The sequence below is a fragment of the Gobio gobio genome, assembly GCF_949357685.1.
Source record: "Gobio gobio genome assembly, chromosome: 6".
NCBI classification, from domain to species: Eukaryota; Metazoa; Chordata; class Actinopteri; order Cypriniformes; family Gobionidae; genus Gobio; species Gobio gobio.
Genome location: NC_137102.1, coordinates 42801519 through 42818668, shown reverse-complemented (window position 1 = coordinate 42818668; position 17150 = coordinate 42801519). Strand labels below are relative to the sequence as shown.

The 17150-nt window shown below is 38.0% G+C and overlaps 1 protein-coding gene across 1 annotated transcript in view; it reads right to left on the bottom strand.

Annotated features, from left to right (window-relative positions):
- The window catches only part of cdh24b (cadherin 24, type 2b), a gene marked incomplete at its 5' end in the record, with an annotated part of 109429 nt that overhangs the window by 16680 nt on the left and 75599 nt on the right, over window positions 1–17150 (bottom strand). Inside the window, 2 exons of the mRNA XM_079820463.1 lie at window positions 677–813; window positions 5628–5884. Of these exons, the coding sequence (XP_079676589.1) occupies window positions 677–813; window positions 5628–5884 (394 nt within the window). The remainder of the gene's footprint in view (window positions 1–676; window positions 814–5627; window positions 5885–17150) is intronic.

Here is a 17150-nt window from a genome sequence, read left to right as displayed (position 1 = left end):
AGATATAAACTCGCAATTGCAAGAAAGTCAGAATTCACAATTTTGAATTTATAACACAATTGCGAGTTTATATCACGCAATTCTGAATTTATTTCTCGTAATTCTGACTTTATATCACATAATAAAGCTGGGTATACTGCACAATGAATATCTTATTGAGCTTATATCGCATCAAAATTATTAGTTAGCAAGTTACTGAATTAAGCTGCTGCTTACCAGTTAACATTCATTGCATACATTTGAGCAGTTAATAACATTAGCTAAAACTGCTACGAGTGGCAACACAAGACTAAACATCATCATTGAAAACACTATTCTCGCGTGTAAAAACTCAGCATACTTGAATATCGCACTTTCTGCAACCTACAGTAATTTTTTTGGGCCAGTGATAAACTCTTTGTTCTCGGCTAAGGAAAAAATTAAGAACTTTTAAAAAATACAGTATATTTTCCAGGACAACAAAAAGGTTTTCCAGGACATTTTACATATTTTCCATGTGTCATAAATTTTCCAGGTTTTCAAGGTTTTCCAGGACGAGTGGGAACCCTGGTAGGAGTAATGTTGTCAACCTAAACAAGATTCATAACTGTATAATTAACCAGCTTCACTACAGTTATCTATGTGTATTTGTAGTGTAGCTAACTGCTTCCCTGACACTGTGACTGTGTGTGTTTACCTCTCTGGGTGGCAATGATGGTGATATTATGCCACTGCTCATGCTCTCGGTCGAGCTCAGTTACTGTAGTGATGAGCCCAGTGTCTGGAGTGATCCGGAACAGAGCTTCTGGGTCAGACTGAGGATCGATGGAGAACCTGAGGGAGATAGAAGACAAAAAAGACAAATGGACAAGGAGAAATGTGTGGCATACATAGGAGTTTAGCAGATGCATAAAGCCTCAGGTTAATTAGAAAATCTGTCATTCAGGAGCCGTTTTATGCCCAGCGGCAGGAAACAAAAGAGGCGTAGTTGGCAAAGTAAGAATTTTCAGATCCCTAACTAGGCACTGTTGAAATTGCTGTAGTTCACTGGGATGGATCTTGATCATTGGGCTTTTCCATGTGGAAGCAAGCAAACGTGCCTTGAAGCATGAATACCTTGATTTCATTGATAATGTTGGTACAACACAGAATGGCATACAACCATAATTAATTAAATGACATAATGGCTCTGTTCCAAACCGTAATGAGATGCCTACCCAGACGTCTGATTTAGGTATTTCATGCATGTTTCTGATGGGAAGGCTGTTTCAAACAACAGGCAGAACAATTATGATGCCTTTTAAGATTCCTCATTAGAGCCAAATTTTATGGCTGTAGGTTTTTTTTTTGTTGTTGTTTTTTTTGTGGGAAATAAACTGCAATGAGCTTAGCGAACATTTTCAGATGGTGCATAGATTCATTTTATTCCGAATTTATAAAGTATTTAATAGGCTCGAGTCATTTTATTCAGAACTTATAAAGTATTGAATAGACTTTCTTTTGAATAAACTCAAACATTATGTTGGCATTAGTGGAATTGCATTGGCATGGTTTAAATCATACTTATCTGACTGTTATCAGTTTGTAGCAGTAAATGAAGAGATGTCACACTGATCACAAGTTCAGTATGGAGTACCGCAAGGCTCAGTGCTAGGACCATTGCTTTTCACCCTGTACATGCTACCCTTGGGAGATAACAATACGAAGTATGGCGTTAGTTTTCACTGTTAAGCTGACGATACTTAGCTCTATATTTCTTTACGCCCTGACGAAACTTACCAATTCACAAGATTAATGGAATGCATAGCTGACATAAAAAAATTGGATGACTAGTAATTTCCTGCAACTCAATTCAGAAAAAATTTATTATTGGACAAAAACCTCCACTTGGAGTAACTTAGAATACTGTCTAACACTTGATGGCTGCTCTGTCAAGTCCTCGGCGTCAGTTAGGAATCTTTGATACCAATCTTTCATTTGAAAGACACGTTTCTAGCATCTGTAAAACTGCATTCTACCATCTTAAAAATATATCTAAATTACGGCACATGCTTTCAATGCAAAATGCTGAACAGTTAGTTCATGCATTCATGACCTCAAGGCTAGATTATTGTAATGCTCTACTAGGTGGTTGCCCTGCTCGCTTAATAAATAAACTCTGGCTGGTCCAAAACGCAGCAGCTTGAGTTCTTACTAGAACCAGGAAGTATGACCATATTAGCCCGGTTCTGTCAACACTGCACTGATTCCCTATTAAACATCGTATACATTTTAAAACCTTGCTAATTACTTACATAGCACTAAATGGTTCAGCTCCCCAGTACTTGAGCGAGCTCTTAACGCATTATACGCCATCACGTCTATTGCGGTCTCAAAATTCTGGCCATTTGATAATACCTAGAATATCAAAATCAACAGCAGGCAGTCAATCCTTTTCCTATTTAGCACCTAAACTCTGGAACAGTCTTCCTAGCATTGTTCGGGAATCGGGAAGCAGACACACTCTGTCATCTAGACTAAAAACACATCTCTTTACTATGGCATACACATAGAACATTATCGATTTATATTATTCAAATCAGTTAAATTATTGTTTTAGGCTGCATTAACTAGCTTAGCCAAAACCGGGAACACTTCCCACAGCACCTGATGTACTGGTTACATCATTAAAAGAATGGCATCTACGCTAATGCTAGTCTCTCTGTTTATCACGAGGTTTACTGCAGTCAGCCGGATCCAGATCAGATGGTGGACCTGCGCCTAGACATGACCAATGCATCCCCGAAGTGTCTGGAGAGACCGTGTATACTAGATTCTCCTCTGTGAAGGCCTCATCGGCATGATGACTCCGATCTTCAAGCAGATGGAACTGGACAAATTTTCTGAATATTCCGATCTAATATGACTTCTGACCTGTACTGTTGCCAGAATCATAATCATACACTGTTTGTTCGTTGGCCAGAGGAGAACTGACACCCCGACTTAGCCTGGTTTCTCCCAAGGTTTTTTTTTCCATTCTGTCACCTGATGGAGTTTTGGTTCCTTGCCACAGCCTTTGACTTTTGGCTTGCTCAGTTGGGGACACTAAACAATCAACTATATTACTGATCTGCCCGCATTGACACTATATGATAATTGAACTGAGCTGGATGACATCACTGTTTTCTCTAGAGCGGGGCCAAGGGGGCCTCATGTTGCCTTAAAATAACATTAAAGGGTTAGTTCACCCAAAAATAAAAATTATGTCATTATTTACTCACCCTTATGTCATTCCAAACCTGTAAGACCTTTGTTCATCTTCGGAACACAAATGAAGATATTTTTGATATAATCCGAGAGCTTTCTGACCCTGAATAGACTGCACCATAATTAGCACTTTCAAAGCTCAGAAAGATAGTAAAGACATCATTAAAAGTCAGAGACTGACACAGAAGAATAAAGTCGTTATTTATTCATTTTTTTGGGCAAAAAAAATATTCTCGGCGCTTCATAAAATTATGGTTGAACCACTGGAGTCACATGGACTATTTTAACGATGTCTTTACTATCTTTCTGAGCCTTGAAAATGGTAATAACATTGCAAACTATGTGGGGTCAGAAAGCTCTTGGATTTCAACAAAAATATCTTAATTTGTGTTCTGAATATGAACGAAGGTCTTAAAGGTTTGGAACTACATGAGAGTGAGTAATTAATGACAGAATATTCATCTTTGGGTGAACTAACCCTTTAAAACAGGCTAAAATGACTGAAAGTCAAGATATTTCTCATTTTAATTCAGTTCTCTTAAATTTTGTTCTCTTCTGAGGCCACAGCAGGCCAGCCGTCCTCGGCCAAACTTCAGCTCTGGTCGCGTCACAGGGAAAAAAAAACAACTCTTTTGTGTTGTGGCACAGAGGAAACAAGCACTTACGACCCATGTCTCAACAATAATGATGGAAGACGAACCTGACAGAAGTGACTGTCTCATGCATAGTAACTAAATTATATTGTATGCATACTACAGCGAAGTGATTGGATTGAATGAGCTTTATGTCATGAATATATGTCGAGAAACGCTCGAAACGGTCAACGTCAGCATGTTCGACCAGCCCATACTGGGCCGAAAGTACACGATGACGTCAAATTTCTGACGTTGCTTCGACTCAGCTTTTCTAACCGGAAGACAGAAATCGCTCTGAAAAATAACTATTTTTCACTTATGAATAACATCAATGAGTACCTTTAGTGTTTTCAATGATGTGCGGCCTATACATATCTGTTTACATAAAAAAAAAAAAAAAAGTATTTTGGGGTTTCATGACCCCTTAAAGGGTAACTTCAGTGATTTAGCATTAGGCTTTGTATCAGTAGAAACCCGGTAGTATATTCAAATTATGGTACTTTCCCCCCTCATATCCCCCTGAGAGGAGAGAATTATGCATTTTATTTCTGGAAAAATTCCTCCGATGACGTAAATATCGTCATTTTGCGTCATCGGAGGATTTTTTGGCCAGTGGCTAAAACTACAGCCACTAGATGGAGCTGTTCCGCATGTTATCAACCCACCCATAGGGGAGAGATCTCACGCACAGAATGTAAGACACAGACGGCCGCACGGACAATCATAATAACGGAGCGCGGTGCAGTGTAAAGTGAGTGTTTCCACTTTTCAATGAATTCCTGTGATAGTTTAGCTTCCATATGCGATCTGAAAACGTGCCAGACTGGCGCCTAACGTTACCTCAGCTCTTTGTGATGAAGGAAATCTGACACTGCTGAGGAAATCTGACACTGCTGCGTCTGTGACGTGACTTTTGTTCGGCTCGCTCCCACTTTATTGAAAAGATACGTTCAGTTTTTAATTGTAGTGTTTATTCTCTAACTGAACGAAATGATTGTATTACTATGAAGATCAAAACGACGGTGTACGGAGTGGCCTCGTAGGGCAGCGAAGCAAGTGCATTCTGGGAGTTGTTGTCTTTCATCCACATGAGACAAAAATACATTTTCATAATACTGTCTTTTCTCAGTCTAGAAGGCACCAAATTCAAAAATAATTTCATATTTCTACTGCATAAATGACCGAGTTTAAATACAAAGCTTAATACTAAATCACTGAAGTTACCCTTCAACAGTAGGTTTTTTCCCCCCATCTCTGAAGAACCAGGATTCCCAGTCTTAAAAACCCTTGATATATGAGGTGGCTTCATTTAAAAGTGTGATTTGTATACTTGGAAAAGTCATGTGCATTAATACAATCTTAAAACTCTGTGGGCAATTTTATAATGAATATATTTTTTTTTTCATTATGCCAAAATTATTATATATCAGGAAGAAATGGTGAGTAAAAATATTCTTAAAAATCCTGTAAACCCAGTAAAATGATGAACAATTGACAAAGTCATGGGGCCTTTGAATATTTTTGTGGACAATGGGGTAGCCTTGTAGCCTAGTCAAAAAGAACCACTGCTGTTCACTGAAAATAATTGGGTGTAGAAACAATTTCCTCTCAGAAATCGCTACTATATTTCACAAAGGAATCAGCAACTGAGCACAATGAATTCAATTAAAAAATTGAAGGTAGAATAACTGAAATAGTATTTCTTGTAAAATGCACTCCAATAACAAATAAACAACTTCATAACAACAACTTCTTTTTACAGGGTACCTGATGTTGTTTGTGAGCCCCGTATCTGGGTCCACGGCACTGATCCGCCCCACTGTGCATGCTGGTGGGCAGTTCTCAGACACATCCATTCGATAACGTGCCCGTGAGAAGCGAGGGGGCTCATCTGCATCTAGCACAGCCACTCTGATCGAGGCACGGTCTTTGAAAGGCCCACGCCGCAGGAATCGAGGGTCAACGATGGGATTCAGAACCTCCACTGAGAAAGAGTAGGAGCTACGGCTCTCATAGTCCACCGCCTGTAGATCAAACAAAAACATCAATATGAACATAAACCTAATGACAAGACTGCATTGCTCACACTGCCCAGATGAGCACCACAGCTCAACAAAGCACAAACTAACTAATCACTGATGGATTACTAAATGGGTCTATTGGACATCTGCTCAAACCAGTAGCAGAAACAGCGGTGTTGTTATTGTTAACTAAAACTGTTAAAATGGTTGTTTTCCTTACTTGAAATAAAATATACATTAGATGAAGAGACGCGATTGTTTTATATGATGAACAGATTTAAGTTAGGCTATTATGTTTATTTGTGAACAGGGGTGTAATGATACACTCATGTCACGATTCGATACAAATTGCGATACTGTACTCACGATACAATAGTTATGCGATATGTGACCCTGGACCACAAAACCAGTCATAAGTCGCAAGGGTATATTTGTGACAATAGCCAACAATACATTGTATGTGTCAAAATTATAGATTTTTCTTTTATGCCAAAAATCATTAGGATATATAAGTAAAAATCATGTTCCATGAAGATATTATATAAATGTCCTACTGTAAATATATTTTAAAAAATATTAGTAGTAGTAATATGCATTGCTAAGGACTTCATTTGGACCACTTTAAAGGTGATTTTCTCAATATTTAGTTTTTTTTTGCACCCTCAGATTCCAGATTTTCAAATAGTTGTATCTCGACCAAATATTGTCTTATCCTAACAAAACATACATCCATTTTAAAAAATTGACCCTTATGACCGGTTTTGTGGTCACATATTTTAAGCCAAAATAAAGAAGAGAGGATTTTTAAAATTATTATTAGCCTAACAATATATTGTTAAACCCCTATATTTGAATACAAGTCTAAATTAAATCTGTTAATCTCATAAAGTGATTGAGTCTCTTCAGAAAAATTTGGACTAAACACATCAATTCATATGGATTCGTTTTACGACCTCTTTATGAACTTTTTCAAGAATCAAAGTGGTCGTTGCATGGACTGTCAATGGAGGGACAGTGTTCCTAAGATAAACGAAAGTCCTACGGGTTTGGACTGGCATAAGGGTGAGTAATTGATGACAGAATCTTTATTTTTGGGTGAACTAACCCTCTAAATGTCTTTAAATGTTAATGTGTGAGAACTGAACTTTAATGACATGATAGACTGTTCTCAGAGTGAAGTAAGAAAGAAACCCATCTGCTACGATAATGCCTATTCAAATTGATATGCTTTTGGTGATGTTGTTGCTTGTGTTCGTATATGTTTCTATGAGAGCAATTGCGTGACCTGAAAAGGCTGTTAAATTACAGTGGCTAGACGCTGATGTGATAGTAAATAATAAACAGGCCAGTTTACTGGGTGAGCGTAAAAAAATACAATGCTGTTGAAAATGAGGCGCCGGTGGATCTTTGACATTCAATTTAAACTTGGAATGAGCAGTAAATAAAAGCAGATCGCTCTGACTATAATCAATGAAGCTGTCTACACAGCAAGATAGTGTTGTCGAGTTGCTTCCTACAATAATCCACGTCCAGGGCATGTCAATGTCATACTCCTTCTCTACCGACAATGACTTTGCTTTTGAACTACAAGCCACTGTATGGTATTTCAAGAACAGCATCATTTGACAGACTTTAATTAATCTTTGATGAGGTTGGCCACGCTAATGCAGTAGCAAGGTCCAGCATTTATTGTATTGTGACGAGTCATGGGATTTGAATCTGGATCTGGCACTGGGAGGGTTGTGTGGGAAGCTGGCACACCAGGAATGGGTAATGGGCTTATTTTGGCAAGAGTAGCTGGACAGAGGCTGAAGGAAGTCAGAAATGACTGGCTCATTATGACGCTCACTTTTGCCATAAATGTTCTCCATTCATCTGCTCCTCGCTATACTACACTCTCTTCCTATTGCAAGACCAAGCTGAGGTTGGAAGAAGTCAATGGGGCACACAATGTGCTTGGCCTCGGTTTCCTCTGACAGGCTGAAGGACAGACTGAAAAGAGCTGAAATAAATTGAGCTGACTGAAGGACATTAGGTCACTATGGACACTACAAATGTCTGCCACTTTCTGTCTCACCAGAGTTGGACTCTTGATCTTGAGGACTCTCAAACATGGTCTGGGACTCATTACTTGGTATCTTGGCCTGGGTCTCAAAACTACAGCAAATGGTCTTGGTTTATGGTCAAGAGACCTCAAGAAGTCATTTCATAGAGGTGATAATTACCTCAACTGAAGATCACTGAAGTAAACAAAGAATGCTTTGTAGCGTTTAAGTTTAGGTATTGTAGAATAAGGTCATGCAGAATAAGGCATTAATAGGTGCTTCATAAGTACTAATAAACAGCAGTAAATGGCGGCTACTATGAGACACTTGTTGCAAACTGCAGTAAGCTAGATTGATATAAAGCATGGTAAAACATGGTACTCGCGGTAAATCATGAAAGGGGGGGTGAAATGCTGTTTCATGCATACTGAGCTTTTTACACTGTTAAAGACTTGGATTCTCACTATAAACATGGACAAAGTTTCCAAAAAAAAAAGTTGGACGTTTGATGAAGTATTTCTGAGCCAAAAATACTCCTTCCTGTTTCTCATAAGTTTCGGAAAGTTTTTTCGAGTATGGGTATATGTGACGTCAGATGGGGCGGAATGTCCTTGTACGGGCCGTACGGGCTCTTCTCCTGGAAGGGCGCGCGCGACCAGAGCGAGAGAGCAAACGCTTTAGGGAAGCCGGCTGCGCTGCAGTCACAGGACTTCACGAAATCAACATTGTCACCAAAGATGTGTGTTTTTGGTTGTCATGGCAAGACAATCATGTTTTTCCGGAGCAGCAACAGAGTTGTGCAAGTGTTTGTTTAGTTCCCTGAATTTCGGCGACGATGGTTTATAAACAAGGTACAGTTGAACTCCGGATTCGTAGCTCGCCTAATGCTGAAAGATGGAGCAATCCCAGCGATTAAGGTTCACGGTCGTGTGTTGGTAGCAGGCGTGAGTAAAAATGCTTCAAATGTCTTTGTGTTGTTAGCTATCGATTCCATTGTTTTTCTATGTAAACATGCATAGCTCAACGCTATAGCTGCGCGCGTTCGTCATTCTTTAGCTCCGCCCGAACGATACGCCCCCAGCCTCTCTGCTTTTTTCGGAAAGACGCAGAACAGCGTATCTTTCTTTTATAAATATAATAAAACTAAAGACTTTTCGGAGATATGAAAGATGCAATACTACTCTATAGGTACTCAAGATTGACATGAGATTGACTGAAAATTAGTGTTTTTAAACAATAAGACTAATTGTGTTGAGCTATATAACAATGATTATTTTTCTGTTGATGAATGTATCCAAACAGTTGCTCACCTGTCTAATAAAACACATAATATATTAAAGCGTCTTTGGTGTTTCCATGGTTTCTACAAAATCAAACTGAAAATCAAGGGTAACGCGGGTATGATGACATTTGACAGGCAACACACGGACATGATCTGTGTCCTGGTTAAAAAAGCTTATTTCTTTGGATTTAAACATTCTTGGAAACATTTGGGATAATGTAAGTACACAAATCAACAAAATATATAACTTTATTCAAGTGTTTTTTGGATATTTTAATCCAAAAATCTTACATATTGTGCCTTTAATAGTGAGAATTAAACTCTAAAATAAACATTACCATTTTAGTTTTTTTATGGAACAAGATTTTGAACATTTAGACAAAATGTATAAAAAAAGTTACAAAAAGAGAAAGTTTGAAAAAAAAAGACGTTTTGTTGAGTATCATATTTGATACATCAGGGTTTTGTAGATCATATGATATATGAGAATATGAAGCTCACACTTGAAGATGAAAAAACACCTTAATTTTATTCAGAGGCTCAAACTGAGCAAATATTTGGGTTTTTCTGATTTTCTGATTCACTTAAATCAAGATGTCACTATATATATCTTATAATAATATTTCTTAGTAAGATGACTTAAAATGCTTAGTAAGATTACTTAAAATGATGATTGAAATGCCTAGTTTTATGATCACATTTTTGTCGTTTTTATTGTGGTAGCAATGATAATACAATGATAATTAAGAGATGAACCTTCCTAAAAAGCCTGATGTATCAAATTTGATACTCACATTTTAACATAATTTTTCAACAAAAAAAAAAGATGTACTGATAATCGAGTAAACCTAAGTTGCAATTTAAAAATTAATTGTAAATTTACTTAAAATGAATATTTCACCGTGAAAAAGACACATGCACCATGACCTGAATGTGGACATTTTTAGAATTATACTAAAAAGGAATTTATTTGTTAAAAAAGTATAAACTATCGATCAGATGGCAGAAGATATAGTAGATTATGTACAGCAGGATTTTCAGCAAAGTTTTGATTATGTTGATAATTTAGAGGCCTTAAAATGTGTGTATCAAATATGATACAGTGGGATTTATAGGATTAATAATTCATTACACTTCCAGGCATTAATCGCTCACTTTTCTGCTAAAACAGTTTCTGTGAAGGCTTTTCACTAAATGTACTATGGCTGCAGGCATTTGCTCCTATATATTGCCAGTAAGGTCAGGCACGGATTTTGGGCTATAAGGTCTGGCACACAGTCTCCGTTTCAATTCATCTCAAAGGCGTTCAGTTGGGTTCAGGTCTGGGCTTTGTGCAAGTCAGTCAGGTTCATCCACACCAGACACAGAAAATCATTGTTTATGCACTTTGTGCACAGTGACATTGTCATTCTGGAGCAAAAAAGTGTGGCTTTGTGGCTCTCCCCAAAAAGCTGGAAGCACACAACTGTTTGAAATGTCATTGTATGCCATAGCATTAAGATTTGTCTGCATTGCAACTATATGTACACAGCTCAAAATGTTGGGGTTAGCTAGATTAATATAAAAAAATATTAGGATGCATTAAAGGATGCATTCAATTCAATCAAAAGAGACAGTAAAGACATTTATGTTACAAAAAAAGATTCTATTAAAAATAAATACTGTTTGTTTGATCTTTACATTCATCAAATAATCCTAGGAAAATGTATCAGTTTCCACAAAAATATTAAGCAGCACAACTTTTTTTTAAAACAACAATAATAAGAAATGGTTCTTAAGCAGCAAATCAGCATATTCAAATTTTCTCTAAAAGATCATGTGACGCTGAAGACTGGAGTAAAGGCTGCTGAAAATTTAGCTTTGCATCACAGGAATAAATTACATTTTAAAATATATTCACATAGAAATTTTTTATTGTAATAATGTGTCTGTTTTTACTAAATTTTTATCAAATCAAAATTTGTAATGGTAATAATCTACAGCATATGCTCACATCATTAGGTCCATTACACACTCTGCTATGAATCTATAGCAAGAAAGATTAAAAATTACTTTTGAAGGACAGTTGAAGGACACCTGATATTGAAATATAAACATTTGAAAAAAATTACAGAATGAAGGTGAGAAAGAAACCAAAAAAGGGACAGAGAGTCAAGCCAAGAGAGAGGAGGAGGGATAAATGGAGAGAAAAGGTTCCTAACAGGATCCCATTAGAGGCCGAGAGAGACAATCTGTCTGAGGAGGAGAGATGTCACTTACACTGTGAGCACACACTCATCACCCCATCCCTTCCTCTCTCACATACTCAATCACACACTCTCCCTCCCTGCCTCCCTCCCTCCCTCCTTCTCTTCTTTCCTATCCCATTACTCCATCACACGCACTACGCCCCCCCTAGTGAGCGGCGGTCTGATACTGACTCGCCTCTCACTTACGCCTGTTTATAATAAGCCTGGCTGAAAAGACTGGACTCTGCTTGATTCACAGGCTGGTGTTTTATGCTGGTCTATAGCTATGGGAATATAATTATTATTTTTTATTTATTTATGAGATGCTTTTATCCAAAGTTTAGTTGAGGGTGGAATCTCCTCCTTTCTATCTTGTTCCACTTTGCAGTTTTTCTTTTAAATGGCTCTCCAGTGGAATAGCAATTATGAGAAATTAATTAGGCTCTCTATATGGTCCACTGTTCTGCTATATTACACTATATTACATTACACTATATTCCATAATGCCATATGGCAGATCATATATCTTTTCAAGCATTTGATTTTGTCACGTTTTTAAAATATTGGTCTTTTATGCTCACCATGGCTGCATTTATTTGATAAAAAAATACAGTAAAAACAGTAATATTGTCAAATATTATTACAATTTAAAGCTGCTGTCCGTAACTTTTTTTGTGTTCAAGATTTACAAAAATTACATAATGAGAATGTACAACATGAATCCATTTTCCAAAACATTTTTTTTTTTTTTGTCTTACCCTGAATCATTATGGTACACTTATAATAAGTGTTTATATTGGGACTATTTCCGCCCGGACTGGTAGTAACCGCTGCAGAGGAGCACAGTCCCTGCGTGACTCGCCATAAACAGAGAGAAGTAGTTCCGGCTGCAATGTTCATCCGCGAGACACATGCAGTTCTGTTTTTAACCGCTAGAGCGCAAAAAGTTACGGACTGCAGCTTTAAAATAACTGTTTACTAATGTAATATAGTTTAAAATGTGATTTATTCCTCTGATGCCAAAGCTGAATTTTCTGCAATTTGTCTTCAGTGTCACATGATTCTTCAGAAATCATTCTAATATGCTGATTTGCTGCTCAAGAGACATTTCTTAATATTATTATCAATGTTAAAAACAGTTGTGATGCTTAGGAGTTTTGTGGAAACGATGATTCCAATTATCTGATGAATACAAATAAAAAAGATTTAAAAAATATATAATTATTTTGTAACATTATACGTCTTTATTGCCACTTTAGTTCAGTTTAATGCATTCTTACTGAATACAATTTTTTATGGAAAAAAAAATATCTTACTGACCAAAAACGTTTGAATGGTAATGTATGCACTGGTAGATATGAAAAATATACTACAGCAAAGACAACATGGAGGTAAAAGCATGGCTGTAAATAGCATAAAATTAATATATTTACATTTAAAATTTGATGGTTTATATTTAAACCATAAGTGCTAACCTACTGCATCACATCAAGAAATATTTCATGAGGTATAATAATAATGATAATGCTATTTAAAATGCACATCTCATAACCAAATAACATTCCAAAACATCAACAACAATAATAATACATGTAGTATTAATAAATGTAATAATACATGTCAAAGCACTACAACACAAAATAATTATCTATAAGTAAATAAAACAAAAAATGAAATCACCAAGAGAAAAAAATGCTAAATAGCTACAGACAATACAGTTGAAGAGACGGCTAAAAAAACAAAACAAAACAAAAAAACACTAGCACTCTGTCTCCATGCCATTTCACCCTGATACAAACAGTAATGAATGCCATCAATACTTGTGGGTGAAAAGCTCCATCTTGGTGAAACGCCACTGCACATATATTTGTGTATGCGTGTGTGTGCGCGGGGGTATTTTGATCTATTCTCTTTGTGAATTCCTGATTTCTCCCTGTTTCTCTTTCTGTGCGCACACATGTTGGCTCTGTTCTTGACTCGTCCTCTGCATGTCTTTTGCGTGCATGTGTACGAGTGCACGTCCATGCATTCAAAGGGGACAGGCAGTCTTGAATCAGGTTGTCTGCCTGACACCTGATTAACAGCTGCTCTCTCTCTCTCTCCTGTGTTTTAATACGACTCTGGGACGTTAAGCCCAGATTATCCTTGGAAGTAATTCACACACTACATTCTAACAACGTACTGCTTCCCTTTGCTCGCTCTCTCATTCCTTTCTTACGCTCTTAAACCTTACAAGCCCACATCTCTGAGTCCAGAAAACAGGTCTTATTCAAAATTCCACCTTTGCATCAATCCTGGCTCAAAAATTCCCTCTTTCTCTCTTCCTTCTCACTATAATTCCTTCTCCTTTACCCACAGTCCTTCTTCACACCCTCAATCACGATCTCTTTTCTCTCTCTCTCTCAGAGAAGATTAACTCAATCTCTCCTCTCAGAGAGAAAACAAACACAGATAATCCGGACAGCACCACAGGTTGATGACCGTGGATTAGCTCCATGGTTAAAGGGAGAATATATGGATATAACAGAGGTAAAACAGATTTACAGTATCCCCAGATGTTTCCAAAACTCAACTGGCAGACAACGACACTAACATCCCCAAGGTCATGAGATTGATTCTCAGGGAACACACATTCAGATATAGGCTAACATTTAGCCTTAAGTTGTCAAATTCATGAATGTAAATATAATGCAAGATTTAAACCTGCAATCTTATATTCTGCATCACAAATAAACAGATCCATGTCCATGGACCTATGTTTAATTCATAGCATCACAGCTTCCTTTTAATTTGCACCCGCAAGAAATGTCAATCACTCTGATCAAACCCTTCAAATCATGTTGCACCACTAGGTGGCACTGTTGGAAAGCTGTATTGGACTCTAGCGCTACAGTTACAAAAAGGTGTTTAATGCTACATTAGCATCAGTCACTTTAAGGACAGGTTGTACAACACTGCCACAAGAGATCACAGATGTGGATCTATTGCCGGCATATTAAATATTCAAATGTACATAGACCACTTCCATTACAGCCCTGCGTAATGCAGCGCTCTCTCTCACACACACACTCAAACTCAAACGCATAAACACAGACTTCCAGCAATCTGCATACGCTTAATCAGAGCAGCATGCCACCCACCAGCCCACACAAACACACACACGCCGTTCTGTCTGGATAATTATGCCTCTGAAAATTCACTTTGTGTTGATTAGTCTAAGAACAGTGAATAATGCTGTGTAATGCCAGCGTGAGGGTAAAGTGTTAAACGAATAGTTCACTCAAAGATTAAAATTCTGTCATCATTTACTCACCCTCACGCTGCTCTAAGCTGTAAGACTTACTTTCTGCAGTGGAATACATCAAAAATATTCTGAAGATTGTCTTAGTTAGGCACTGTAAGCAAATGTGAGTTTGGTGAATGCGAACAGGGCCTGTTAACCTCTTAAGCTCTGCGACCATTTTTGGGATTTCCGCCTGAATTTGGCCAACCCAAATTGAAAAGCTTCCCATACCCACATATAGTGGTCTAAATACACAATTTTGGTGTCATTTTAAAGGAATATAACCTTTGAAGTTTCACAAACCACTGCTAAAAGTGATAAACATGTAAGTATATGTTGTCTAAGCTGTAATACCCCCAATATCCCAGTGTCATTAAATTATTTTTTCCAGTGTTCGCTGACATATGCTGGAAACAACCAAAACTGTCTGCAGGGTGCTAGAGCACACAGGGCCTGTCAAAAATTAATTTATAACCAAAAAGCGTCTCTTTTGGGGGGGGGGGGGGGGGGGGTTATTACAACTCAGACAACATATACAAGATTCAAGATTCAAGATTCAAGAGTTTTATTTGTCACATACACAGTTATATACACAATATACAACTGGCAGTGAAATGTAAACAGGTCCGCTCCATGGACAGTGCAAATAACAGTTACAAGAAATTAAATAGAAATAGAATAAAATTAGAATAAAAAGTATTAACATAAGTAGAATTATAAATAAATCAAGTTAAGATAAAAATAGGAAATAAGATAAAAATAAAAATATAAAAAATATGTGGATATGATAAGTGAGATAAACTGTAGACTTAAAAATAAGTGGTTAACATAAAATATATAATATGTATATATAAAGAAGTATAATGTGCAAGGTTTATTACAGGTTGTTACGCAGTAACAATAGGGACGTAAAGTGCAGTGCAATTGCAGTATGTGGATGTTAATGTTAAAAGACTGGATGTTTATGTGTGTGCGGGGGTGAAGTGAGTCACGTGACTGAGTTCAGGAGTCTGATGGCCTGGGGGAAGAAACTCCTCCTGAGTCTTTCAGTCTTTGCCATCAGGCTACGGAAGCGCTTACCAGATGGCAGCAGGGTGAAGTGAGAGTTTGCAGGGTGATTAATGTCTCTGATGATTTTAGTAGCTCTACCTCTGCAGCGTTTGGTGAAGATGTCCTGCAGAGACGGGAGAGCTGAGCCTGAGATGCGCTCGGATAAGCGCACCACTCTTTGCAGGGCTTTGCAGTCGTGACTGGTGCTGTTCCTGTACCACGCTGTGATGCACTGAGTCAGGACACTTTCTATCGCCCCTCGATAGAAAGTTTTCAGGATGGCTGGTGAAACCCTGAATTTCCTCAGCTGGCGCAGGTGGTACAGTCTTTGCCTGGCTTTTTTCACCTGTGTCTGGATGTGTGTAGTCCAGGTCAGATCCTCGGAGATGTTCACACCCAGGTATTTGAAGCTGCTCACTCTCTCTACCGGTGTCCCGCTGATCATGAGAGGGGAGTATGACCGATGCTGTCTCTTCCTGAAGTCCACAATCAGTTCTTTGGTCTTGTTAACATTCAGAGAGAGACAGTTGTCCTGGCACCATGATGTCAGTTGCTCCACTTCGTCCAAGTATGCCGTCTCATTGTTGTTGGAGATGAGACCCAGGACAACAGTATCATCAGCAAACTTGATGATAGAGGTGGAGCTGTGTGTGGACAAACAGTCATGGGTGTAGAGAGAGTAGAGCAGGGGACTCAGCACACAGCCCTGTGGAGCTCCAACACTCAGGGTGATGGAGGTGGAGGTGAACTGGCCTACTCTCACCGCCTGGGGTCTGCCAGTGAGGAAATCTTCAATCCAGAGGCAGAGAGAAGAATTCAGGCCTAGATCCAGGAGTTTGTGTGTTAGCTTAATGGGAACTATGGTGTTAAAGGCTGAGCTATAGTCAATAAATAGCAGCCTGACATAGTTCCCACTTTTGCTGTCGATGTGAGTGAGGCAGGAGTGAAGGACGTGAGAAATGGCATCTTCAGTCGATCTATTGGGACGATAGGCAAACTGAAGAGGGTCCAAAGTGTCAGGAATGGAGGAGCAAATGTTGTTTTTAATGAGTCTCTCAAAGACCTTCATGACTAAAGATGTGAGAGCCACACTACATACATGTTTTATCACTTTTAGCAGTGTTTTATGTAACTTCAAATGGTTTCCTGTAAAATGACACCAAATTTTTGAATTTAGACCACTGTGGATATGGGAAGCTTTTCAATTTGGGTAGGCCAAATCCAGGTGGAAATGGCAACAGAGTAATTTAGTGTAAATAAGTTACTTTGTGTAAAACAAATGCCAAAGTGATTCATATCTCCCGAAAGTAGAGACTCTAAGCTTTCCAATGGTACCACATATGAGGTCAGAGCTCCTCCACAGACATTTAAAACATGTACA